The sequence below is a fragment of the Eubalaena glacialis genome, chromosome 3, assembly GCF_028564815.1.
Source record: "Eubalaena glacialis isolate mEubGla1 chromosome 3, mEubGla1.1.hap2.+ XY, whole genome shotgun sequence".
NCBI lineage: Eukaryota > Metazoa > Chordata > Mammalia > Artiodactyla > Balaenidae > Eubalaena > Eubalaena glacialis.
The window spans coordinates 161,863,311-161,889,053 of NC_083718.1; the positions used below are offsets into that span (position 1 = coordinate 161,863,311).

The 25,743-nt window shown below is 52.5% G+C and overlaps 2 protein-coding genes across 3 annotated transcripts in view; one reads left to right on the forward strand and one right to left on the reverse strand.

The window, feature by feature from the left end:
* Positions 1-5,275: 5,275 nt before the first annotated feature.
* On the forward strand, positions 5,276-8,600 carry SLFNL1 (schlafen like 1). Its single transcript, XM_061186712.1, has 4 exons — positions 5,276-5,662; positions 7,074-7,589; positions 7,699-7,842; positions 8,478-8,600. The coding sequence occupies exons 1-4, from the start codon at positions 5,276-5,278 to the stop codon at positions 8,598-8,600; spliced, it is 1,170 nt and encodes a 389-aa protein (XP_061042695.1).
* A 3,567-nt stretch (positions 8,601-12,167) lies between these two features.
* CTPS1 (CTP synthase 1) overlaps positions 12,168-25,743 on the reverse strand; it is a 35,336-nt gene continuing 21,760 nt past the window's right edge. For both annotated transcript variants that reach the window (XM_061186713.1, XM_061186714.1), the window contains exons 13-19: positions 24,461-24,504; positions 23,115-23,211; positions 22,107-22,162; positions 21,907-22,003; positions 21,193-21,337; positions 20,519-20,610; positions 12,168-13,050 (exon numbers count right to left, since the gene is read on the reverse strand). In XM_061186713.1, the coding sequence (XP_061042696.1) occupies positions 20,526-20,610; positions 21,193-21,337; positions 21,907-22,003; positions 22,107-22,162; positions 23,115-23,211; positions 24,461-24,504 (524 nt within the window). In that variant the 3' untranslated portion in view covers positions 12,168-13,050; positions 20,519-20,525. The remainder of the gene's footprint in view (positions 13,051-20,518; positions 20,611-21,192; positions 21,338-21,906; positions 22,004-22,106; positions 22,163-23,114; positions 23,212-24,460; positions 24,505-25,743) is intronic.

Consider the following 25,743-nt stretch of genomic DNA (forward strand, 5'->3'; position numbering starts at 1 on the left):
TTTCCACAGACTCCTGGACCTGTGTCCCATAGGCTGTGCTGTTCATTCAGGGTACTCCCAAAGAGGGCCTTATTGGACCCTGGCGACAAGCTTCTGGATGTGGAGGTAACACCAGCACATGCAGGCAGGCCAGATGTGCTGCCAGGCCAGGCTTGTGGAGCAAAACGGCTGCCACCCCCGCCGTCCCTCGTCAGCAGGCACGTTCAGCTTTCCAGGGAACACTCGTTAAGGGCTTCTTGGTGCTAGGTGGTTTGTGTACGTTAGCTCGCTCAAACCTCGCTTACAGCTCTCAGAGGTAACCACCGTGTCCCCCCATTTTAAAGACGAGGAAACTAAAGCTCAGAGAGGTGACGTTCTAACACTTGCCCCAAACTCCATAGCTGATGAGGGGTGCGAGACAGCACACTGCCTGCCACACCCACCAGGCAGCCTTTGTCTTGGGTCCTGCTAACCGTGCAGACTCGACTCCCACAGGCTACACTGGGGGTGGTGCTCACGTTGCAGACAGATCGGACACTCTGCCAGCATAAAGCAGGCCTTTCCGGTAGAGCAGTCCTTGCAGAGCCCACAGTCATCCACGACCATTCTTTGTTGCCCAGGTGACAGCTCAGGTGCAAGGGGATAAGACATATTAGGGAGAAGTGGGGTTCACCTTGGCTTAGAAGCATCGTGCCCCAGGGCAGCCAGTAACTCCCTAGTGCCATAGGCACAGCTTCCAGGTCCCCGTCAGGGGCGTGCCTACTGGGTCCCTGCGCTCAGGAAGCCCTGCAGGAAGGGCTATTTACAGTCTATGCACAGCACTCCTAGACCAGGTGATTTACAATTAGGGGTCAGTTTTATCATAAGCACTGTTGCCTTGAAATGGTTGACATTCCATTTTTATCTGGTTTCCAAGGGAACAGAACTAGAAGGGTAACCAGATGTCAAATTCTGCAGAAGGGGAAAGGATTTGTTACCATTTCACTCACGCTGCCCTAACCTCTGGGGTCAGAATTGAACGTCATTTAAGAGAACAAAAACAAAAACAAAAACCCAAAACCTCGACTTTTGAAACTGTTTCACAAAGCCAAGCCTTCTAATAGTGACCTAGAGTCATCCAAAGAAGCTGAAATGGTGTCCGGCGGGTGAGACCACACCACTGACCCCGACAGGGCAGCCACCCATAAAGCGGGAAGGCGTGTGGGGAAGTGGGACTGGGGACAGAGGCCTCCGGCAGCAGCTTCCTGGGCCCACCCTCATCGCCATGACAAGGAGAGACTGACTCCGGTGCTCAGGAACATCAGGAAGGAAAAACCCAGGCACTTCAGGAGAGAAGAGAAGAGCGCAGGCTCCGCTCAGGGCTGAATCCTTGGGGAACCTCTCTGCCCCGTCCCCACCTGCGGCGCCTCCCCACCTGCCAGCTGCGTGGCCCGTGGCCCTGGGCTCCGCTCTGTCTCTGTTGCCCAGGCTGTTAGTCCTGAGCGGAAGTGTCCACAGCACCCTCTTCGGCATCTTTGTGGAACAACCTGAGACCCTTCTCTGGGCTGTGGCACCGGCGGGCCAAGTGGACACAGTTTCTGCCCTCGTGCCCGATGCCACGACCCCTCCTCAGAAGAGCCACAGGTGACTTGCCCCTTGTCTTACAAATAAAGTTGAAAGCACGGGAAACCGTCTTGCCTAGGAGACTCCAGACACTCCCTCCTGCCCCTGTCGTCCCTCAGCTATTTTGCAGCCTCCTTAGCTTAATGCCCCAAGTCACCCCATCCCATCAGGGAAGCTCCCCAGCTGGAAACCTCCAGGCCAAGCGTGAGAACTGTGTGTGCTCGTCCTCCAGCACCAAAGCCACCGAGGATGCTGCCAGGGGCCAGCGGCCAACAGGTCCCAGGGTACAGACACCGGGCCCGAGATATCTGTGGGCAGCTGGGCTGGTCCTGTCAAAGGATGGGCAGGAATCAACAGGCAGCCGCTGGTAGGCAAGGGGAGGAGTCAAGACTGAGGCTGGAGCGTCCCGGGGCCCGGATGGCGAAGGCTGCGTCCACACCACTCTTCCCCTGAGTTCCAGAGTCTGTTCTCCTGACAGCCTGTCCTCTCCCACGTAACGGCTGAGCTCAGCGCTCGCCCCTGCCCCGTCCCCTGCCGCTCAGCTGGGGTCCCTGGGCGGTTCGCGCAGACACCCATGCTTGCTACGGTGTGGAGGATCGCAGCCACAGGCGCCACCAAGTGGACACTCTCCAGATAACGTGAGAAGAGCCCTATCCACAGCCTCCCTCTGCCCCTCAACTTTGGGCCCACCTTGCATTCTGTTTTTTTTTTTCCTCATTCTTTTATTTTATATATTTTTTTACATCTTTATTGGAGTATAATTGCTTTACAATGGTGTGTTAGTTTCTGCTGTGTAACAGTGAATCAGCTATACGTATACCTATATCCCCATATCTCCTCCCTCTTGCATCTCCCTCCCACCCTCCCTATCCCACCCCTCTAGGTGGTCACAAAGCACCGAGCTGATCTCCCTGTGCTGTGCAGCAGCTTCCCACCCACCTTTCATTCTTAACTTTAAATTCAAGAGGTTTTCTTCCTCCAGTGCCAAGTAGGGGTTGTCAGTAAGGTCACAGACATCCAGGGAGAAGACTAAAAGGGGCTGCTGTTCCACAACGCTGAACTCGTGTCTGCCATCATCACCCAGCTGTTAGCCTGAGATGCTGTAAATAACCCAGTTTACACCGCGGTGCGTTTCAGTACGTAAAATATCATTTTGTAAATGCTTACGATGAAAGACAATTTTTACCCCCACCAAAAAAGAAGTGGAACTGATGTTCAGCTCACGTAGGCTGTTAACAGAGCCCAGGGAAATATGTAATACAATCGTTTAAAGAGATTTCCAGTAAGAATGGGGAAAGATTTGGCACTCAAATCAGTTTGGGAAATTTCATGCCAAACAGCTGCCTGATAGCGAGGCCCCTAGAGAAGTACGTTATGTTCACGTGTTTGTTATGTTCTCTGGTACAACCACGTGTATGCTCATCTGTCAGGGCGCCTCTCCCGGCCAACTGTCTGTCTCTGCATAACTCATCATGACTCGAGTTAACCGTCCAAAACAGCCACAGCCCCACTTGTTACTGTGAGAGCAGCTCGTGATGGCGGAGTCCAGAGAGGCCTGAAGAAGAGGGGGAAGCCTGGAGAGCTTAGAGCCGTTATTCCGTAACTCTCGGCTGTGGATGCAGAGGCGGGTCAGCCCTGGCTGCTGGGTTCCTCCCCCGAGCCTCACACTGCCACCACCTGGGGCCTCGGCCCTCCTCCTTTCCCCCACGCCACAGTCTCCTTTCTCAAGTTCCCCACCCAAGCTTCTGCCTCGGCCTCTCGGGGAAACAAATTCATCAGCATCTTCAGAACGGCTGCTCAGAGAAAGAGGCAGCCTTCTCGCCACGCTGTCAAGCAGCTTCCCCGGTCTGCAGCATCCGCTTCCGGACACCACCGTCCGCCCCCTCACCCCATCGAGACTTCCAGAAGCAGTGTGGGAAAGTGCTACCTACACCTGCATCATGAAAAGCACTTTCAAAGCCCCCACCCACCCAAGAACAGATTTCTGCATTAACAAAGGCTGTGCATCACCCGAGTCCTGGTCCCCGGTCAAACAGCAGGTGACAACCCTGTCCTTCAAAAGAGATGGCAGGGCTTGACCTATTTCTCAGGGCTCTTCTGGACAGCAACCTCCATCTCTGGCAGAGAAGAGCCTGGTGTCAGGGGAGCCATGGAACCAGCTGCGTTCTGATCCATTCTGGGAGCAGCTGGGCCCTGTCCATGCTCAGGGGAGCCTGGGCTTGGTGACCGAGGTGGGAGGTGGGGACCTGTGTGGGCACGAGGGCCCGGAGAGACCTGACAGAGGGAGGAAGTATGTCTTCAGTCCCTGGATTCTAGGAGCTGCCCCGAAGAAGCCCCCCCACGAAGCTGCATGAGATACCCGTTTACACTGGGGTGGGGAGTCAGGGAGGACTTTTCCTGATTCACTTGCCAAGCCTAGAAGCATTGTTGACTCTCCTGAGATCACAGAGGTGGCTGCACAGGCCCCACCCACTTCCTACAGCCCTGGTTCCCCCTCCCTGAGCCAAGCCCCCAAGCACCCTGGGGAGCTGCTGGGCAGGGGGCAAGGTCTGTGGGAGCGGAGGGCTGGCACCTCCCACTCTCCCCCAGGAACCGTCAGGACATGAGGGACACAGGCCTCCCTATTCCTCCTATTCCCGTTTGCTCTGAATGTCCCCACTCCAGCAGTGGTGGCGCCCAGGCCCTGATTGCCTCAAGGATCCGATCTGAAAAGATGCAGGCCAGCGGTACCTGCCACGCAGACCGGAGGCTGGGTGTATGGGGGCGAGTGGAGGGGCTGGTGTGTGCACATGTGTGCTCAGCTCAGGAGTGAGGACCCCTGGCCTAGCGGGAGGTGGTGGGCGACATACACAAGGGCCCAGCTCTGACCCTCGATCCGCCCCTCCACACTTCTGCTCTCTGGACCCAAACCAGAGGATCTGGTCTAGATGAGCCTCCTCGAACTGTACGTATATATGCAAAGGCCATTGTTCTGGGGAGGGGCCGTAGCTTTCATCAGTGTGCCCAAAGCAGAAGAACCTCGCTCTAAAACCCTCTGACCCAGCCTGACCCCTTCAGAAACTCTGCTGGGTTCACCCCGGCTTCAGAGCAGGCAAGGAGAAGCCCAGGGGGGCCGCAACCAGTCCTCAGAGCCCTGGGTTAAGGCTGCTTCTCCAAAGGCCCCTTGAAAAGGTTTCTCTGGTGCCTGGAGGCTGGGCAGGAAACCCTGAAGGCATCTAGAGGCCCCAGCCTGTGGATTGGTGAGGGAAGACAGGCCCACTGGGGCCAATGAAAGGATGGGAGGGGGGGGGGCGTGCCTCAGAGACCTGAGTTCTGGTCCCCTCTGCCCCGCTTCGAGCACATGCCCTCGGTCTTCGCTCCTGTGGGATGGAGCGGCAGGCCCACATGCTCTGTTCTCTGGCTCAGCCCTGTCTGACTCTCCTCTCTCCTGTCCGAGGCTTTGGGCGGGTGGCAGCCCTTTCCTGCCGGCCCTCTGCCCACCCTCGCTCTCTGGCTCCACCCAGCCCCCGCCAATCTGTGAACCTCCCGGGAGCCTTGGCCCCTCCGAGTCCCCTGGGAGGCCCTGGGCTGACCCGAGAGCCCAGGGCCCCGGGAGGAGTGGCCAGCGGTGAGGAATCCCAGAAGCCCCTCCGAGGGAGACCCCTCCAGAGACCTCCAGGAAGAGATCACCGCGACACAGGTGCAGGAGCCTCTCATGGAGCCCCCAGGCAAGCGGCCCCTGCAGGAGCTCCCCGCAGAAGAGTCCGTGTCTGAGGACTCAAGTACCGAGGCGGCTCCCAGCAGGCATGTTCTCTACGTGGGCCACCTGAACCCCCAGTTCTCAGTGCCCGTGCTCGCCTGCCTGCTGCGAGACGCCCTGGAGGGGCTGGAGCTGCCGGTGGCGCGGGAGCACATCCAGGTGGTAAGGCAGCCACGCAGGGCCTACGCGCTGGTGCAGGTGGCCGCCCACGAGGACACCCTGGCCTCCCTGCCCTGGCGCCTACACACGGCCTTGGAGGAGCACCAGATCATCAAGGAGCTGGTGGCCCCCGGGAAGGAGCTGGTGCTGGGTGAGGGCCGGGAGCCCTCAAACCGCAGAGAGGTAAGCGAGGCTTTCCCTGAGCCAGGCGGCCCTCCAGCCGCCGAGCCTCACTCGCGGGAGGCCTGGGTGCGGATGGCCTGTGCTGCATGGGGGTGAGGGGTGTCTTTGCGAAACTGGGGACAAATCTGCAAACTTGGGGGCTGCTACTCAAATGACTATGGTCCCAGAGGGACACTGGAGGGACACTGACCCTTAGAGTTTGCCTCCAGCCTGGAAGCATATGAAGGAAGACCCGAGTATTGGACCCTTCCTGGGCCCGTCTGCATCCAGCCTCTGGGCCGGGTCAGCCCAGGCACGAGGATGCGCAAGGGTCCTGGCTTTCTCCTTGGCCAACCTCATCCGTTCAGTTGCAAAAACCAACACCTGCTCTGTCGGGCAGTACAGCAGAGAGTAGAGGCTCCACCCTGCCCTCAGGGAGCCCTGCATCTATGAGCCTTCGGGATGAAGACTCCATGCCATTTAAACTGTTGCAGAGCTAAACAACTAAACGGGCTTACATTTCAAGACCTGTGGCCTGATGGCATGTTTGTATGATAGTTGGTGGTTTTCTCAAGTCTCCGCTAAGTCTGTCTCCGCTGGGAGCTGCAGGGCTGGTAGGGATGTGCCTCTCGTCGCTACACCCCAGCCCACACTGAGCTCCCAGCCCTGGAAGCCACCTCTGGAGGCTGGAGGGCAGCAGGGAGCTAGGGAAGGGTTTTAAGGGAGGAATGACAGTGTGACTTGCATCTGGGGTCAGCAAAGAGGATGGATAGGACGGGGAGAGCCTGGAGGCCGGGAGTCCGATGGTGAGGCCCAGAGCAGGGAAGCGGCCCTGAGCAGGCTGCTCCCAGAGCCCTTGAACAGAGCAGAAACCGTGAAAGGGACTCAGGAAGGCCGGAGGAAAGTAGAAATTCAGGAGGACTGGTTCAGCAAGGCTTTCAGGGAGATCAGGAAGAGGGTGGCATCTCTGGGAGCCCCTCTCAATTCAGAGACATGCAGCTCTGTCACAGGGGACCTGAGGGTGCCGAGGTGTCTCCTGGGATGATCCAACCCTGCGCCTCAGAGGCTGACCCGCAACCCAGGCGGGAAGAGAATGGCTGCAGGTGTCCCAGGTCCCACCCAGGAAGGAGAGCTCCTCCTACCCATGTGCATCCCACAGTTCACCTGGGAAGAGGGCAGCCTCAGGGGAGGAGCACTGGCTGGTTCCAGCCCTTGACCCAGCAGGGTTTCCCCCACTGGCCTTGGGATGGTGGGCAGAATTAGCCCCCTCTGCCTGGGAGGAGCATCAGGATGCCCGTGTGGGCTGGGCCCTGGGTGGATGGGGTGGGTGGAGGGGGGGGATTCTGGCCGCCTGTCCCTCCTTTGGCCGCCAAGGTCAGGGCTCCTGGCTCTTGCCTGGGCCCATACGCCCCGCTCTTATCCCCCAACCCAGCAGGAGGAGGACAGCGGCCCGAGCCCCAGCCCCAGCCCTGGCCCCATCCTGGGCTCCAGCCCCCCGCCGGCCTGGCTCGCCGGACCCCTTCCTACCCAGGCCCCCACCCCACGGCGGGACTCCCCGGGCCGGCCCAGTGGCACGCGTTCAGACAGCGCCATCGTGCACCAGGAGATCCTGGGCCAGGAGCGCCTCTTCCAGGGCGCCTTCCTGGGCAGCGAGACACGCACCGTGGAGTTCAAGAGGGGCGGCGGCGAGTACCTGAGCCAGGCCTTCAAGCACCACCTGCGTCGCTACGTGTGCGCCTTCCTCAACAGCGAGGGCGGCAGCCTGCTGGTGGGCGTGGAGGACAGTGGCCTGGTGCAGGGCATCCGCTGCAGCCACCGCGACGAGGACCGTGTGCGCCTGCTGGTGGACTCCATCCTGCAGGGCTTCAAGCCCCAGGTCTTCCCCGACGCCTACAAGCTCACCTTCATCCCCGTGGTCAGCACCTCTGCCACCGGCACCCCCCTCAAGGTGAGCCCTGCCCCCAGCGCCCCCAGGCTGCCCCGGAGCCAGCGAGGTGGGATTGGGGCTGCACACCGGCCGGTGCAGCGCCCACAGAGCTGCCGCTGCCCTTCCCCAGGTGATCCGCCTGAGCGTGCACGCCCCCAAGGCCCAGGCCCAGCCGCAGCTCTACGAGACGGACCAGGGGGAGGTGTTCCTGCGGCGGGATGGGAGCATCCAGGGCCCCCTGTCCGTACGCGCCATCCAGGAGTGGGGCAGGCAGGTAAGTGGCCCAGGCCGGGCAGGCAGGGTCGGGGCCACGCTGGCCCTGGGCCCCCCGGCCACCCACTGGGTAGGCTCACGGCCGTCGGGTTTCCTCTGGTGCTCCCCAGGGGCTGGACTGCAACAACCCCGCTACCGCCGGTATCCCTCTGCGGTGTAGCTGGGGCCGCCGGGAGAGTGGAATGTTGAAGTTCTAAGACAAACCAGAGGGCTGCGTTTGGGCGGAGGCCCTTAAGACGGGGAGGCAGTGAGTGCTGGACACAGCACTTGGACACAGTCCCAAGGAAAAGCCTTTTCAAGAGAGAAACATAGGTGACAGAAAAACAGAAGAGGGCAAGGGGCTGACAGAGAGGGAGAAGGACATGGTGGGGGGCTGCCAGCCTGAGCCTGCCCCGGTACTTGTGCAGGCTATGGAGGACGGGTTACCCCAGGGTCTGGGATGCTGGCAGGACTCTCCCCGAGACCCCAGGACTGATTTGGTCAGGGGACCTGGCTCCTCCACCTGCCAGGGCCAGTACGGTGCCCAGAGACCTTGAGCAGGCCCCCCAGGCTCTCTGGGCCTTCCCCTCCTCCATCAGTTCAGCCCCGGTTCTGAGATGATGTCAGCTTAGGCACGCTTCTCCGATGTCCCCTCAGAAGTGGACGGCCGAGCTGAGCAAGCTGGAGGAGAGGCTGCGGGTGCTGACGGCCGAGAAGGAGCAGCTCCAGCAGCAGCTGCGGCGGTACAAGCCCATCTCCTGCACCTGCTGCGTCCTGTGAGGGCCCCAGCGCTCTACCTGGAACACGCAGGGCCGTCCTACTGACCCTACGTCCCCCCAGTAAGGCCAGTCTGGGCTGCTCAGAGGAGGATGGGGCGCTGCACTTGCTGGCTCCCTCTACAACAGTGTGCTCCCAGGGGCTGGTCCCCACGGGGTGCCAGTCCTGAGCAGGCCCCGATCTGTGTAGCTGAGAAATTGCGCTTAGCACGATCCCCAAGGGAACTTACTTTCAGAAAGAACGTGTAAAAACTTGGCCAGAGCTCTCCTTGGGCTGAGCTGTAAGGGACCGTCCCTCTGGGTCTCTGACTCCCGTTGGCTAGGCAGGGCCAGAAAGGGACTTGTCATCTTGGGAAAGCCCCTCTGCAGATGGCAAAGTACATTGGTAACTGCGGTTACAGGGTGGACAGGCCACCCTGCAGACCCACCCCTGGCTTGCTGGGATTTGGGACTGTCAAAGCTCTGTAATAAATTACATGCCCCCGGGCAAGGATGGTTCTTTCTAGAACACTTGGCTGGTTGGATGCAGCTGGGTAGAGTCCCATGCCCAGCCCATTTCTGTCCAGGGGGCCCTGAGTTCCTCCCCCGCCACAAAGCTGTGGGGTAAGGAGCCTGGATGGTTGGGTTCCTGAAGACGGGTACCTTAGGGCAAATCATAATACCTCTGCTTCAGTTTCTTCATCTACAGGACAATAGGGGACAGCTGGCACCCTGCTTCTCTCCAGCACACACCAACACCTGCACAGGAAGGGTCTGACTTCCATTCCATGCACCCTCCAGCCACTGGAGAGGATTCCTGCTCTGGCCATTTCCCCTGTCATCTCCACCAGTGGAGCCAGAGGCTCTATAAAGCCAACATCTGCACCCGGGCAAGAATGGTTCTTTCTAGAACATGCCTGGGCTCAAAGACCTCCAAGAGCTCGCCATCTCATCAAGAGCAAAGCCCAAACAATAGTCTACACAATCCCCCCTGACCTGGCTCACCTGACCTCAAGGCCTCCTGCCTCTTGCTACTGCATTCCAGCTACACTGACCAACTTGTTTCATGAGCACACCGGCCTCAGGGCCTTTGCACTGGCTGCTTCTGCCTGGAATGCTCCACCCTCAAGTGGAGAGGAAAGGAACTTCCCTACCCATTCTACTGCAAATTACACCCCCCTCCCCCCAGCACTTCCATTCCCCGCTTCCCTGCTTCCATCTTTTTTTCTCCAGAGCACCTGTCAGTCACACTCTGTAGCTTTTATTTGTTGTTTCCTCCTCACTAGAATACATGCTCATGGGGACGGGGATTTTGGTCTGTTTTGTCCACTGCTTTAAGTTTAGAAACTAAAACAGCTGGCATGTGGTAGATGCCCAGTAAATATTTGCTGATGAAAGAATCAAGGATACTCCTAAATTTGGGGCCTGAGGCACTAGAAAACCATGAAACTTTGTCGAAGAGGATATTTCACAGGACTGGGGGTCCATGGAACACACTTCAGTGATCCCCTCTCCCTCCCGCAGCCTAGGGGTCCTTGGCCACATCCACGGAGTAGACAACAGAGGACCCCTCGTGGGCCAATCACAACTGCTCTGAAACTTGGTTTTCCCATTTACTAAACACACTGGTTATAGGGACCTAAGGTGGTAATGGATGCCCATCTCATGATGGATTACCAACCCACTGAACTGCTCGGGGTCACTGACCTTAGGGCCTGAGCCAGCTTCTCAGAGGCCACTTAAGAACTGCACAGAGGGGCTTCCCTGGTGGCGCAGTGGTTAAGAATCCACCTGCCAATGAAGGAGACACGGGTTCGAGCCCTGGTCCTGGAAGATCCCACATGCCACGGAGCAACTAAGGCCATGTGCCACAACTACTAAGCCTGTGCTCTAGAGCCCGCAAGCCACAACTACTGAGCCCATGTGCTACAACTACTGAAGCCTGCGTGCCTAGAGTCCATGCTCCACAACAAGAGAAGCCACAACGAGAAGTCCGCACATCGCGACGAAGAGTAGCCCCCGCTCGCCGCAACTAGAGAAAACCCACACACAGCAACGAAGACCCAACACAGACATAAATAAATAAATTAATTAAATTAAAAAAAAAAAAAAGAACTGCACAGAGGATGTGCAGCTCGAGAGGTCAGAGAGGACCCGCTGCTGAACGCCCCCCTCGGGCCAGGCGCATGGACGCCCAGGCACAGCGGCCCTCGGAGGTGCTCTACGAAGGCAGAACCTGTCCAGATCACCAGGGCTGAAGAGAAGGGTGGGGGGACTTGGCCAGGCTTCCTCCCCAAAGAGAAGCCTCCGGGCACTGGGCAGCCAACACCGGGCGTGAAGGCCACCCTCCGTGCAGTCTCGGCTTCAGCCCTCAGCCCCGCTGCTGCCCTGTCTCCACAGCCAGGGTGGTAGGCTGGTGGGGCTTTGCAACCCCTGGAGAGCCATCCTGGGGGGCGGGGGGGGGGGTCCCTTTTCTAGAAAGGTTATGCAAGCAGCCAGCACTTCACAACCGGTCAGCAGAGGCCCTCTCCAAGCAGGGGCGGGCACAGCCGACCCTGTAAGGCTTTGAAAACTGCCCACTGTTGTAGGGAGCTGCTGTCACCAACAGGCGTAAGAGCCCTCAGTTTGGGGAATGGCTTTTATAAAAACGACTGAAGACTGTCTGATGGGACCACCAGATGGGAGAAGGGGTTAGAATTCACCCAGTCAGCCACATTCCAAGCACCCAAGCAAGTACGAAGGCCTCTGTAAGTGAAGACACCGTAACTCAGCCCGTGAGAAACACTGACAGAGGCAGCTGGGTTGCCCTGGGTCAGGAAGCGGTGTCCCCACACGGGCTTCGGGGCCTCAGCCGTGATGGTGGCCTTGGACCAGTGCATGTTGGGACAAGAGGGAGCCCGCTTCCTTTCTGGGTCTCTCTGATGGAGGGGCTGCGCCAAATGGTGAGAAACATTTTTCTCCCAATCCCCCCTTTCTCAAATGAAAACAAGCAAAGCCTGCTGACCGTTGACAAACAGCCCAGCCTGAGCCCTGAGCCTCGGCCTCAGACACATTCTGCAGAGAAGCTGGCTCACAGGCAGGTGTGCTCCGTAGCCAGAGGGCGGGTGGTCCCGATGTTGCCAACGTGCCACGAGGAGCATGGATTCAGTATCTCGAATTTCACTTTGGAGGAGAAACCAGTGAGGCCGACAACCTGCACGCAGAAGGCCTGGGTGCGGGAGGGCTGGCGGGGGAGCGGAGGGGAAGATGAGGCAGATCTGCTGCCCCCGGTCCACGCCCGGCAGAGGGACGGGCCTGCTTCATAAATACTACATCTGTTCCGCCCTTTCTCAAGGTCGAGCAGCACACTTGCACCGTGCTTCTTGTGTCTCTACAGGCTGAGAACCTAAATTTGAAGCCTCTTTGGAAAATTCTGGTTCCTATTAAAAAGCAAGGCTCCTCTCTTAGCTTTTAAACAATCAGATCACCCACCTCAGGCTGCTGCTCCCAGGAGGACAGCCCGGCCCCGACGGCTCAGGGGACGCACACAGGCCGGCCCCGCACTCAGACGGCGCCCATCCGGCTGCGACACAAGCATTACAAACAAAGTGTGTCTCTTGCTCTGCGTTGTTTATTTCTTAAGTTAGAGTATACACCGAGTCCAGCCAGGATATAATGGGCACGCAGCTCTGCCTGTCGTTACACCACATTAAGAAAATAGCTTTTCATATTGCATTTCAACCGTAGTAACACCATTCTGGAAGGAAAAAGTCCCCTTGAGCAAAGCTGTAAAGTCCCCTCGAGCAAAACCCCATATGAGAGGGGTTTAGAGGCAGTTTCCTCAAAAGATTCTTTGTTAAGTGACCCCTTGATGCAAGGAGTGATTCCCGAGAAGAGAGGTGCAGCTTCTCAAGAGGACACGGATTCTAAACTCAGACTTCAGAGAGACAGAGTTCTTGCCGTTCTGTGTGACGCCAAACTGACCGTCCTTGTGGACGAGTCCTCCAGCATGGGGCAGAGCCGACTCTGTTTCTGGTTTCACTGCTCTTGGTCAAGCAGTGCCCTCGGGTTCCGGCACTGGGTTGTGGGCACCAGCTGGACTCGCCCCTCGCTGCCCACACAGGCCGCACGGCCCACCTTTTACAATGGCCTCAGCAGCGGGGGAAGGAACAGCTACACGCTCGAAGCCACAGTGACGCAAGGTGGCTGGAGAAGAGCGGTGACCGATGGGCTCCCCTGGCGCCCAGCCATCACCCGCTCCGCCGGGATGTCCTGCTTCTCGCCCGAGGCTGGAGGACCGCAAAGGAGAGTGTGGGACACCAGTCAGCACACGGTGCGGGAACCGGTACACATGGCGGGACATGCAAGTCACAAGTACCTTCCCTCAAAATAAAATAATCTTAATAAAAACATAATTTAAAGGAAGTGTCAAAAGCTGAATGTAAAATCAAAGCTGTAAACTCTTGAAGTCCAAAGGCTCTCTTCAAGAATCATCCCTGTTTAAAAAAAAAAAAAAAATTGAGCAATTATATGATGTATGTTAAAGTAGAGAAGTTAGGATTTGTAGTCAGCTGCTGTGGTAAACTATGCCTGGTTTTTATCGAGGACCAGTCGTAGTAGGAGCCTAACATGAATGAGAAGCTAAATTTCTGATCCCTATGGAATTATACATTTTCACGATCTTACATGGACTCCACCTCTGCCCCAATACAAGCGTTCTTTTCCACAGCACCAGGCTCTCAACAGTGCCACTGACAGGGAATACATGCTCCAGGGGAGGCAGTTAGAAATTCCATATCATTGACCAAATATCTACCCCTTTACTGTTACAAAGTTTCCTTTCTCTCCACGGCAGTTACTTAGACTATCAAACTGCCTACAGCAGACTATCTGGTGAAGATTAATGAGTACATCAGTGCTAAATGCTGACCTGGCAGAGTAGGCAACCAATGCCCTCCTCCTGATTTAGACCTACTTCTCACATCACCCACCCGACTAAGCTTATCACAGGCCAGGCAGCTAATGAGCCAAGGCCGAGGGGCACGGCCATGGGACCGTGACACCAGACCTGCGAGTGAAGAGGCCCCCTGGTGGAGAAGGCAAGGTGTGCAGGATTCGGGGAGGTCACCTGCCCGTGCCTGAGGCGGGAGCTCATCTTACCTGTGGGGGGACCCCCACATCCCTGGTTCTCCCTTGGACCCCACAAAGTTCCGGCTGATGCCCCAGCCCCCTTCTGACTGTATATTTCTGCCGACAGTTCGCTCAGTTATCTTAATGGGAATTTATACAATTCTCGGCAGTCGCCCACAGCTACTGCACTTTATAAACTTATGTGGTCACAAAAGACAAACACTCCAAGTCTGTTCAATAACTGCTCCGATTTTAACGGATTTGAAGAATAAGCAGCAATCAACACAAAAGTGTTGTATGTATTGGTTTTAAAGCACTTCCTGGGGCTTCCTTGGTGGCACAGTGGTTAAGAATCCTCCTGCCAATGCAGGGGGCATGCGTTTGATCCCTGGTCCGGGAAGATCCCACATGCTGCAGAGCAACTAAGCCCATGCGCCACAACTACTGAGCCTGCATGCCGAAACTACTGAAGCCCATGCGCCTAGAGCCCGTGCTCTGCAACAAGAGAAGCCACCGCGATGAGAAGCCCGCGCACCACAACGAAGAGTAGCCTCCGCTCACCGCAGCTAGAGAAAGCCCGTGTGCAGCAACAAAGACCCAATGCAGCAAAAAAAAAAACAAAAAATAGGAGGGAGGGGCAAGATGGCGGAAGAGTAAGACGCGGAGATCACCTTCCTTCCCACAGATACAGTAGAAATACATCTACACGTGGAACTGCTCCTACAGAACACCCACTGAACGCTGGCAGAAGACGTCAGACCTCCCAAAAGGCAAGAAAATCCCCACGTACTTGGGTAGGGCAAAAGAAAAAAGAAACAACAGAGACAAAAGAATAGGGACGGGACCTGCACCAGTGGGAGGGAGCTGTGAAGGAGGAAAGGTTTCCACACACTAGGAAGCCCCTTCGTGGGCGGAGACTGCGGGGGGCAGAGGGGGGAAGCTTCAGAGCCACGGAAGAGAGCGCAGCCACAGGGGTGCGGAGGGCAAAGCAGAGAGATTCCCGCACAGAGGCTCGGCGCCGAGCAGCACTCACCAGCCCGAGAGGCTTGTCTGCTCACCCGCCGGGGCGGGCGGGGGCTGGGAGCTGAGGCTCGGGCTTCGGTCGGATCGCAGGGAGAGGACTGGGGTTGGCGGCATGAACACAGCCTGAAGGGACTAGAGCACCACAGCTAGCCGGAAGGGAGCCCGAGAAAAAGTCTGCAGCTGCCGAAGAGGCGAGAGACTTTTTCTTGCCTCTTTGTTTCGCGGCGCGCAAGGAGAGGGGATTCAGAGCGCCGCTTAAACGAACTCCAGAGACGGGCGCGAGCCGCGGCTATCAGCGCGGACCCCAGAGACGGGCATGAGACGCTAAGGCTGCTGCTGCTGCCACCAAAAAGCCTGTGTGCGAGCACAGGTCACTCTCCACACCGCCCCTCCCGGGAGCCAGTGCAGCCCGCCACGGCCAGGCTCCCGTGATCCAGGGACAGCTTCCCCGGGAGAGCACACGGCGCGCCTCAGGCTGCTGCAACGTCACGCCGGCTTCTGCCGCCGCAGGCTCGCCCCGCCTCCTCCGTACCGCTCCCTCCCCCCAGCCTGACTGAGCCAGAGCCCCCGAATCAGCTGCTCCTTTAACCCCGTTCTGTCTGGGCGGGGAACAGACGCCCTCAGGCGACCTACATGCAGAGGCGGGTCCAAATCCAAAGCTGAACCCCGGGAGCTGTACGAACAAAGAAGAGAAAGGGAAATCTCTCCCAGCAGCCTCAGAAGCAGCGGATTAAAGCTCCACAAACAACTTGATGTGCCTGCATCTGTTGAATACCTGAATAGACAACGAATTATCCCAAATTTAGGAGGTGGACTTTGGGAGCAGGATATATTAATTTTTCCCCCTTTCCTTTTTTTGTGAGTGTATATGTGTATGCTTCTGAGTGAGATTTTGTCTGTATAGCTTTGCTCTCACCGTTAGTCCTAGGGTTAGGTCCGTCCGTTTTTTTTTTTTTTTTTTACTTAAAAATTTTTTTTCCCTAATAAATGTTTTCGTAATAATTTTTTCCTTATTTTCTATTTTTAAAAAATTAAAAAAAATTTTTTAAATAAGTTTTTTCATATTTTTTATTTTAAAAAATTAAAAAAATTTTTTTCTTAATAAATTTTTTTCTTAATAATTTTTTTCTTACTTTTTATTATAAAAAATTAATAAATCTATTTTTAAAAAATTAAAAAAAAATTTTTTTCTTAATAAATTTATTCTTAAGAATTTTTTTTCTTATTTTTTATTATAATAGCTTTATTTTATTTTATTTTATCCTCTTTCTTTCTTTCTTTCTATTTTTTTCTCCCTTTTATTCTGAGCCATGTGGATGAAAGGCTCTTGGTGCTCCAGCCAGGCATCAGGGCTGTGCCTCTGAGGTGGGAGAGCCAACTTCAGGACACTGGTCCACAAGAGACCTCCCAGCACCATGTAATACCAAACGGCAGAAATCTCTCAGAGATCTCCATCTCAACATCAAGACCCAGCTTCACTCAACGACCAGCAAGCTACATTGCTGGACACCCTATGCCAAACAACTAGCAAGACAGGAACACAGCCCCATCCATTAACAGAGAGGCTGCCTAAAATCATAATAAGGCCACAGACACCCCAAAACACACCACCAGACGTGGACGTGCCCACCAGAAAGACAAGATCCAGTCTCATCCACCAGAACACAGGCACTAGTTCCCTCCACCAGGAAACCTACACAACCCACTGAACCAACCTTAGCCACTGGGGACAGATACCAAAAACAACGGGAACTACGAACCTGCAGCCTGTGAAAAGGAGACCCCAAACACAGTAAGATAAGCAAAATGAGAAGACAGAAAAACACACAGCAGATGAAGGAGCAGGGTCAAAACACACCAGACCTAACAAATGAAGAGGAAATAGGTAGTCTACCTGAAAAAGAATTCAGAATAATGATAGTAAGGATGATCCAAAATCTTGGAAATAGAATAGACAAAATGCAAGAAACATTTAACAAGGACGTAGAAGAACTAAAGAGGAACCAAGCAACGATGAAAAGCACAATAAATGAAATTAAAAATACTCTAGATGGGATCAATAGCAGAATAACTGAGGCAGAAGAACGGATAAGTGACCGGGAAGATAAAATGGTGGAAATAACTACTGCAGAGCAGGATAAAGAAAAAAGAATGAAAAGAACTGAGGACAGTCTCAGAGACCTCTGGGACAACATTAAACGCACCAACATTCGAATTATAGGGGTCCCAGAAGAAGAAGAGAAAAAGAAAGGGACTGAGAAAATATTTGAAGAGATTATAGTTGAAAACTTCCCTAATATGGGAAAGGAAATAGTTAATCAAGTCCTGGAAGCACAGAGAGTCCCATACAGGATAAATCCAAGGAGAAACACACCAAGACACGTATTAATCAAACTGTCAAAAATTAAATATAAAGAAAACATATTAAAAGCAGCAAGGGAAAAACAACAAATAACACACAAGGGCATCCCCATAAGGTTAACAGCTGATCTTTCAGCAGAAACTCTGCAAGCCAGAAGGGAGTGGCAAGATATAATTAAAGTGATGAAGGAGAAAAACCTACAACCAAGATTACTCTACCCAGCAAGGATCTCATTCAGATTTGATGGAGAAATTAAAACCTTTACAGACAAGCAAAAGCTGAGAGAGTTCAGCACCACCAAATCAGCTTTACAACAAATGCTAAAGGAACTTCTCTAGGCAAGAAACACAAGAGAAGGAAAACACCTACAATAACAAACCCAAAACATTTAAGAAAATGGGAATAGGAAAATACATATCGATAATTACCTTAAATGTAAATGGATTAAATGCTCCCACCAAAAGACACAGACTGGCTGAATGGATACAAAAACAAGACCCATATATATGCTGTCTACAAGAGACCCACTTCAGACCTAGGGACACATACAGACTGAAAGTGAGGGGATGGAAAAAGATATTCCATGCAAATGGAAATCAAAAGAAAGCTGGAGTAGCAATTCTCATATCAGACAAAATAGACTTTAAAATAAAGACTATTACAAGAGACAAAGAAGGACACTATATAATGATCAAGGGATCGATCCAAGAGGAAGGTATAACAATTGTAAATATTTATGCACCCAACATAGGAGCACCTCAATACATAAGGCAAATACTAACAGCCATAAAAGAGGAAATCGACAGTAACACAATCATAGTAGGGGACTTTAACACCCCACTTTCACCAATGGACAGATCATCCAAAATGAAAATAAATAAGGAAACACAAGCTTTAAATGATACATTAAACAAGATGGACTTAATTGATATTTATAGGACATTCCACCCAAAAACAAGAGAATACACGTTTTTCTCAAGTGCTCATGGAACATTCTCCAGGATAGATCATATCTTGGGTCACAAATCAAGCCTTGGTAAATTTTAAAAAATTGAAATCGTATCAAGTATCTTTTCCGACCACAACGATATGAGACTAGATATCAATCACAGGAAAAGATCTGTAAAAAATACAAACACATGGAGGCTACACAATACACTACTTAATAACGAAGCGATCACTGAAGAAATCAAAGGGGAAATCAAAAAATACCTAGAAACAAATGACAATGGAGACACGACGACCCAAAACCTATGGGATGCAGCAAAAGCAGTTCTAAGAGGGAAGTTTATAGCAATACAAGCCTACATCAAGAAACAGGAAACACCTCGAATAAACAACCTAACCTTGCACCTAAAGCAATTAGAGAAAGAAGAACAAAAAAACCCCAAAGCTAGCAGAAGGAAAGAAATCATAAAGATCAGATCAGAAATAAATGAAAAAGAAATGAAGGAGATAATAGCAAAGATCAATAAAACTAAAAGCTGGTTCTTTGAGAAGATAAACAAAATTGATAAACCATTAGCCAGACTCATCAAGAGAAAAAGGGAGAAGACTCAAATCAATAGAATTAGAAATGAAAAAGGATAAGTAACCACTGACACTGCAGAAATACAAACGATCATGAGAGATTACTACAAGCAACTCTATGCCAATAAAATGGACAACCTGGAAGAAATGGACAGATTCTTAGAAATGCACAACCTGCCAAGACTGAACCAGGAAGAAATAGAAAATATGAACAGACCAATCACAAGCACTGAAATTGAAACTGTGATTAAAAATCTTCCATCACACAAAAGCCCAGGACCAGATGGCTTTACAGGCGAATTCTATCAAACATTTAGAGAAGAGCTAACACCTATCCTTCTCAAACTCTTCCAAAATATTGCAGAGGGAGGAACACTCCCCAACTCATTCTACGAGGCCACCATCACCCTGATACCAAAACCAGACAAAGATGTCACAAAGAAAGAAAACTCATGAGCTGCAGCTCATGCAGCTCAATAACAAAAAAACAAACAACCCAATCCAAAAATGGGCAGAAGACCTAAATAGACATTTCTCCAAAGAAGATATACAGATTGCGAACAGACACATGAAAGAATGCTCAACATCATTAATCATTAGAGAAATGCAAATCAAAACTACAATGAGGTATCATCTCACACCGGTCAGAATGGCCATCATCAAAAAATCTAGAAACAATAAATGCTGGAGAGGGTGTGGAGAAAAGGGAACACTCTTGCACTGTTGGTGGGAATGTAAATTGATACAGCCACTATGGAGAACAGTATGGAGGTTCCTTAAAAAACTAAAAATAGAACTACCATACGACCCAGCAATTCCACTACTGGGCATATACCCTGAGAAAACCATAACTCAGAAAGAGTCATGTACCAAAATATTCATTGCAGCTCTGTTTACAATAGCCAGGACATGGAAGCAACCTAGGTGTCCATCATCGGATGAATGGATAAAGAAGATGTGGCACGTATATACAATGGAATATTACTCAGCCATAAAAAGAAATGAAATGGAGGTATTTGTAATGAGGTGGATGGAGTTAGAGTCTGTCATACAGAGTGAAGTAAGTCAGAAAGAGAAAAACAAATACAGTATGCTAACACATATATATGGAATCTAAGGAAAAAAAAAAAGGTCATGAAGAACCTAGTGGCAAGACGGGAATAAAGACACAGACCTACTGGAGAATGGACTTGAGGATATGGGGAGGGGGAGGGTGAGATGTGACAGGGTGAGAGAGTGTCATGGACATATATACACTACCAAATGTAAAATAGATAGCTAGTGGGAAGCAGCCGCATAGCACAGGGAGATCAGCTCGGTGCTTTGTGACCACCTAGAGGGGTGGGATAGGGAGGGTGGGAGGGAGGGAGATGCAAGAGGGAAGAGATATGGGAACATACGTATATGTATAACTGATTCACTTTGTTATAAAGCAGAAACTAACACACCATTGTAAAGCAATTATACTTCAATAAAGATGTTTAAAAAATAAAAATAAAAATATTTTTTAAAATAAAGCACTTCCTGGTGCAAGCTTGAGGGTCTGCAGAAATGACACTATGTTTTCATACCTGTCACCTCCTTCAAGATCTCCAAGTTTACGGCTACATGAAATAACATGGCTCTAAGAATCCAGTTCCCCCAGATTTGGTCAGATTGGCACCTGAATGTAGCAATCGGCAAGGAGACAATTGCCCCGTGCCTGGTGTCCCCCTGCTGGAGTCCCCAAAGCAGGGTGGGTAGATGTACTGTAACTGGGACGGGGGGGATCTCACCCATTTGATGCCCATGCTGACCTGACCACTTACATCCTCTGGCAGATGAAAATTTTCAACACTAAACTTTCATGATATCCTTACAATTCTAGTGTTATCACCATTGAAATCAAAACAAAACTAAAGCTTAAAAATATCACTTACGTTACCATCAGTCATGATTTATTGATGGAAACTTCAGTTCAGTGATTTCAGAGTCAGGGGAGCTGCTTCCACTTCTGTCACTGTAGGTGTCCCTGTAGAATTCAGATGGTTTATTCGTCAGCTCCCACCAAACACTCGCTTTACTTCCCTCATTCTATAGCCACCACTACCACAGGGATGCTTGTCTGCACACAGCAGAAATCAGAGACATTATATATTTAGCAGAAAGCTGCAGAGGGATTTTCTTCTTCTTGTTACAGAAGATACACATTCGCTTTATACTTCAGTCATGATGCCCTAACCACCAAGACACGGTAACCGACTGGTTCCAGATAAAGGTAGCAGTGGGGCATGAAATCCACCCAGGCTGTGGCTGACACCCTGATGAAAAAACACAGTTCCCCATTGACCACAGGGTCCCAGATGTGATCGTGGCGCCAGATGCTGCAGAGCGGGAGACCTGGCCACCATGCCGGGTGGCTGGGGAAGGCCAGGGGTGGCACAGAAGCAGCCTGAGAAAACCCCGGAGAAGGAGAGGATGCTTGCGTGTCAGCACGAGAAGTGCCCCAGCAAGGCCCCCCGTTCCTGTGGTTTTGCTCATCACTGATGGTGTGATGATGGCCCGCTGGAAGGAACCAGTGACCACTCGAGGGACTAAGGGAGCATAACCCCACCTGGGCGAGAGCCTGCAGCCTTTCTGGAGGTAATGTGGGAGCCTCCCCACAGAGGCCAGGAGGAGGCCAAAGTACGGTGGGGAAGGCTTGATAGGTCTGGACAGGAACTCAGGGTGATACTGAACTCCAACGAAAAAGGGATGATCTGAAACAGAAATGCAAAAGAACCAGCTTCACTGTGTGTCTGCATAACATGTGAAAGATGGGAAAAAATCTTGTTAAATGCTCCACATTTCTGCAGACTCTAAAATGATTTGAAAACAACTTCTTATTGGGAGCCTGGGTAGAGGCAACCCCAAAGCACGGGAGAACCGATGCTCTCCCACCTGCACGCTGTCACCCTGCGGCCAAAGGCGCCTCCTCTCCAGGTTCCTGCCACCCTTCCCCTCGCCACCCCCCACCCCCCCCAGCTCCCTGACTTGCACGGGATTGAGTCCTGCAGGTCACGTGAGATTAGACTTGAGTACCAAGTCCAAGCTCTCATTCTGGAGAACGAGGACCTGAAGCCAGAGGTCAAATGGCAAGGCCGCAGCGCAAGGGTGAGCCTCCCAGGGCTCCAGAACCTCGCTCACCAAGACCCCTCCCTGCTCCCCGGACAGCGCTGCTGCCTGATTTGGTTAGGTCAAGGACAACAACTTATATTGCTGTGTTTCCCCCACATGCCAAGAAAGCCTGACTAAGTTCCCCACTGAACACAACGGCCCAAGCGATCACCTTCCAACTCCACAATTTCCATTCTCTCTCCTTCAACATCTTGGCCAACAAACTTCAAGCCTTGCTCCTCCAAACACTTTTTCAAGACTGGATTCACCTGTCGAAGCATGAAGAACAATTTTGCTGGGCTCTCAGCTGACTGTGTTTCCAGCGTAACAGAAAGGAAAAAATGTGAAAGGTCACAAAGCTCGAATCCTCACCTCAAATCTGTGGCGGTGCCTCTCTTCCAGGTAATCTGCATCTCCGTAGAGTTTCCCTGGCAAAAGAAGCAGGCTGGCGTAAAGGATTCCGATTTCACAAAGGAGGCTATTCACAACCACATCCTGCTTCCCGGGTTGCTTATTATCACCTACACGGCCAGGCCCTTTGAAGGTTATTTCTGACTCTCCTACCGACCCCACCGCCTGCTCTAGCAGCACAGTTCAGACTAATTCTTGGGCTTTGACTCTTTGCAACCAAGGAAAACTAACAGAAACAGACTTTCACCACCACCTCTCACACGTGACTACAGAGGCACAAAGCGCTCTGGCGGCACCCAAAGCCGCCCAGCACCTGCTGTGCCCGGGGACCCAGCGCAGCACGTGCCAGCGGGTGTCTTCCCTGAGCCAGGTGAGACTCCCAAACCACAGGACGTTAGAGCCGGAGGACTGGACGACCACCTACTCAAGTGACGCAAACTACGGTGCCTCCAAACCCAAGATAGATGCACGGGTGCCCTGCCAACAATGACAGTTTTCCCAGTGGGAAGAAAAGAAAATCCAATCGAGTTGTTTTAAATATTTTCCTCCTCAAATTTCCCCTATGTCTTTAGCATATATTAGTACTTGTAGAATAAAATCTATTTAGGTTGAACCGGATGAAACTGCCATTTTTGTGGGACAAAAGTCACCAAGATCAGCAGTTTCATCCGGTTCGACCTAATAGGTTAGGAAGGTTAAGACTGCAGTGGACTTCACCTAACCGCTTCATTCTGCTGAGTGGTCCACACCCAAAGTCCCCCAGGTCCCCAGCTGTATTGCCTGTGACCTTTCTAAGAGCCACAGTGCTTTCTTTGGCTATTACAGTGCATCCTAAGGAATGTCACCAGGAGAGGAAAAAAGAACTTCAAAAGTAAGAACAAAACCAAAAATGCCAGCCTGGCCACAGCACCAAGACATGCGTCCTGGACATGCCAGCCACAGGCTGGGCCCATGGGAGGCAGCTCTTACTCATGACAGAGTCCGTGGTCTGGAACAGGGTTCTCCTCTTGCCCAGCCTCATGGTTCCGCCCATCTGGCCGGGGTTGTGTTCTGGCATGTCTATGACCTGGAGACGTTCCAAAAACAAACATGCGCTACCAAACCCTGCTTCGGTTAGGAGACAGACCGCCCGCACTGAGCGAAGTGAGCCTGTGAGGAGGCCCAGCCTTTCCTTAGAAGTGACACTTGCAGAGGAAAATGCCTCCCAATGATCACTCTTAAACCTTTGTTGGGTAAGTGTTTAATCCTCAGCCCGCCCTCCTAAGCCGCAGGACCAGACACAGCTGCCCCCTCCCCTGGCCGTTCCTGCCCCGGCACTTTGGATCCTAAGTGCCTGTTCTAATAAAGACTTAACACAGCAGCGTGGATACCAGACCAGACGTGTGCGCACACGTTTCCTCCACTAGACTGACAGCTGTTCAGAGGAAAGGGATACTCATCTGGGGTTGGCTGTGAACCAGGAGGAGTCTGGTGAACATCTGTGGGACGCGGAGGCCGAGGCCCCCCAGCTGTGACAGCCTAGCCCACCGCCCGCTCCCCTGCTCCCCCAAACACCTTCGGACCTGGGAGACCTTCTCTGTGCTCCCCTACCTCCCCAGGGTCCCATGCTTCAAAACCTCTGCTCTTTTCTTCCTGAGGTCTGAGTATTAGCAAAGTTCAATTTCAGGTCAATAAACACATACTAATGCTGTTCAAGTGCCCTGAGGTCAAGAGTCTCGTCCACCTTGTTTATCACAACGTCCTCAGTATCAAGAACAGGCCTGTCACGCCTGGGCTGGGGATTCAAAGATGAATAAAAGGCACTGTCTGTCCCCCACGAGCCACATTCCTCTGATGGGAGACATAACACGAGGAATGCCAGCCTCCTAGGGCTCGGGCCTACGTCAAACAATCAGTACTAAATTCCAGCAGTTCTTTAAAAAAACACCCACCTCCAAGGGTTGTTGGGGATTAAGTGAATTAATATAATCAAAGCAGTGAGCACAGTGCCTGGTACATAATAAGTGCCTACCTAAGTGTTTCATGTCAGTATTGTTCTAAAGCGCTCCTGGGAGGTAAGAGGGCAGGGGTGGAGAATTACTTCAATCAGGCTGCGGTGGCACCTGTCTTAAAAACTTTCTGTGCCAGACTGGGAAGAGTAGTGAGAAATTACACGATGAAAAATAAAAGTTCTCCCTATCTGGGACATCTGAAAGTGCGGGACCTCAGGGTTCTTTGGAATGAACCCAGTGGTCTCATTTCCCACCTCCAACCCTCAATCACTTTCATAAACGCCCCTTCCACACCCTTCCAGATGCTCCAGACACTGGACTCACCACAGGATGATTGGTGTTAGGGTCAAACTCCGTAGAATTGGCATCTGAGAAACCAAAATACCTTTGTTATAAAAATAGTTACAACAAAACTGATTTTTTAAAAGTTTCATTCCTAAGCTCTAAATCACAATTTCCCTCCTCAGTTTAAAGTTATTCAGTGATTAGAACCAAAATCAGGGATAACATTTTTAAGATATAAGATACTCAACACACAAACACAGGTGAATTTTTTCCCATTAAACCTGTAACTCTCTGGGAAGTCAAGCTGTACAAAATGGGGAAATCAAAGCTGATGGCATAACCTAACAATCCTTATTTAGAGAGTGCAGCCTTTCGACGGCTCTTATATCGTTGTCTCAATTTTTTCACTTTTCGTTTCAGACTGTATCTCTCCTCAATGGGCAAATACCATTTCTTCATTTCTTTCATCCTCGGCATCTTATACATTGCACTACCCAACTGCCCCACTCAAGAGCTAAATCAAAAATTAACTGATTTCAAAACCCAAACACCTTTCTATCCTTTACTGAATTTACTAACTAACCATAAGGGAAACCACTGAAGACTAAAAGGGAAAGAACCAAGTCCCTGGCACTGCGCGTCTGCTTGCTCTTTCTGTGCGACATGCGAGACATCGTTCCCCTCTGGGGCCTACACGAGGGCCAGGCCTCAGATGCGAGTCAGCTCACCACCAGGTCACTCATCCACCTGGGGACCCCAGGGGGTGCAGCAGCAGGAGATCTGGCTGTGAAGGGGTCCAGGGTGCCCGAGGGCCACCTCTAGGGTGGCGGGTGGTAGGACAGTGCCTGCCAGGAGCTCAGAAGCCAGCACCGGGGAGGATGATGCCTGCAGAACTCAGCCACCGTCCCCTTGGGGTTACTGTGAAAAACGTGACGTAAACCCAGCCCTAATGGTCAGCTGGGCACAGGGAATCATACTGGTAAAGTTGGGCGGTCTTTCTATTCCTCGGGTTGCTCCGCTGAGTTTTCTTAGAGCTCATAAGGGTCCCGTAGCAGGCCCTTCCCTTGGCGGCCCCGATGGGGCCACCGCACCCCAGGGCTCACGCCGTGTGTGGCCCGCTGCCCCACTGGCTGGGCTCGGCCGTGGGACACGAGCAAGCTCAGTAAGAGCCTGCACAGCAAGCCTGGCATTTCAGGAGCCAGGCAGTTGCCACGCTGTGAGGAAGCGCAGCTGAATTAGTGAACGATGAGGCCGAACCCCTGTCCCCGCTGGACAGGGCGAGCTCAGACACACCACGAGGAGCAGAAAACCACACAGCCGGT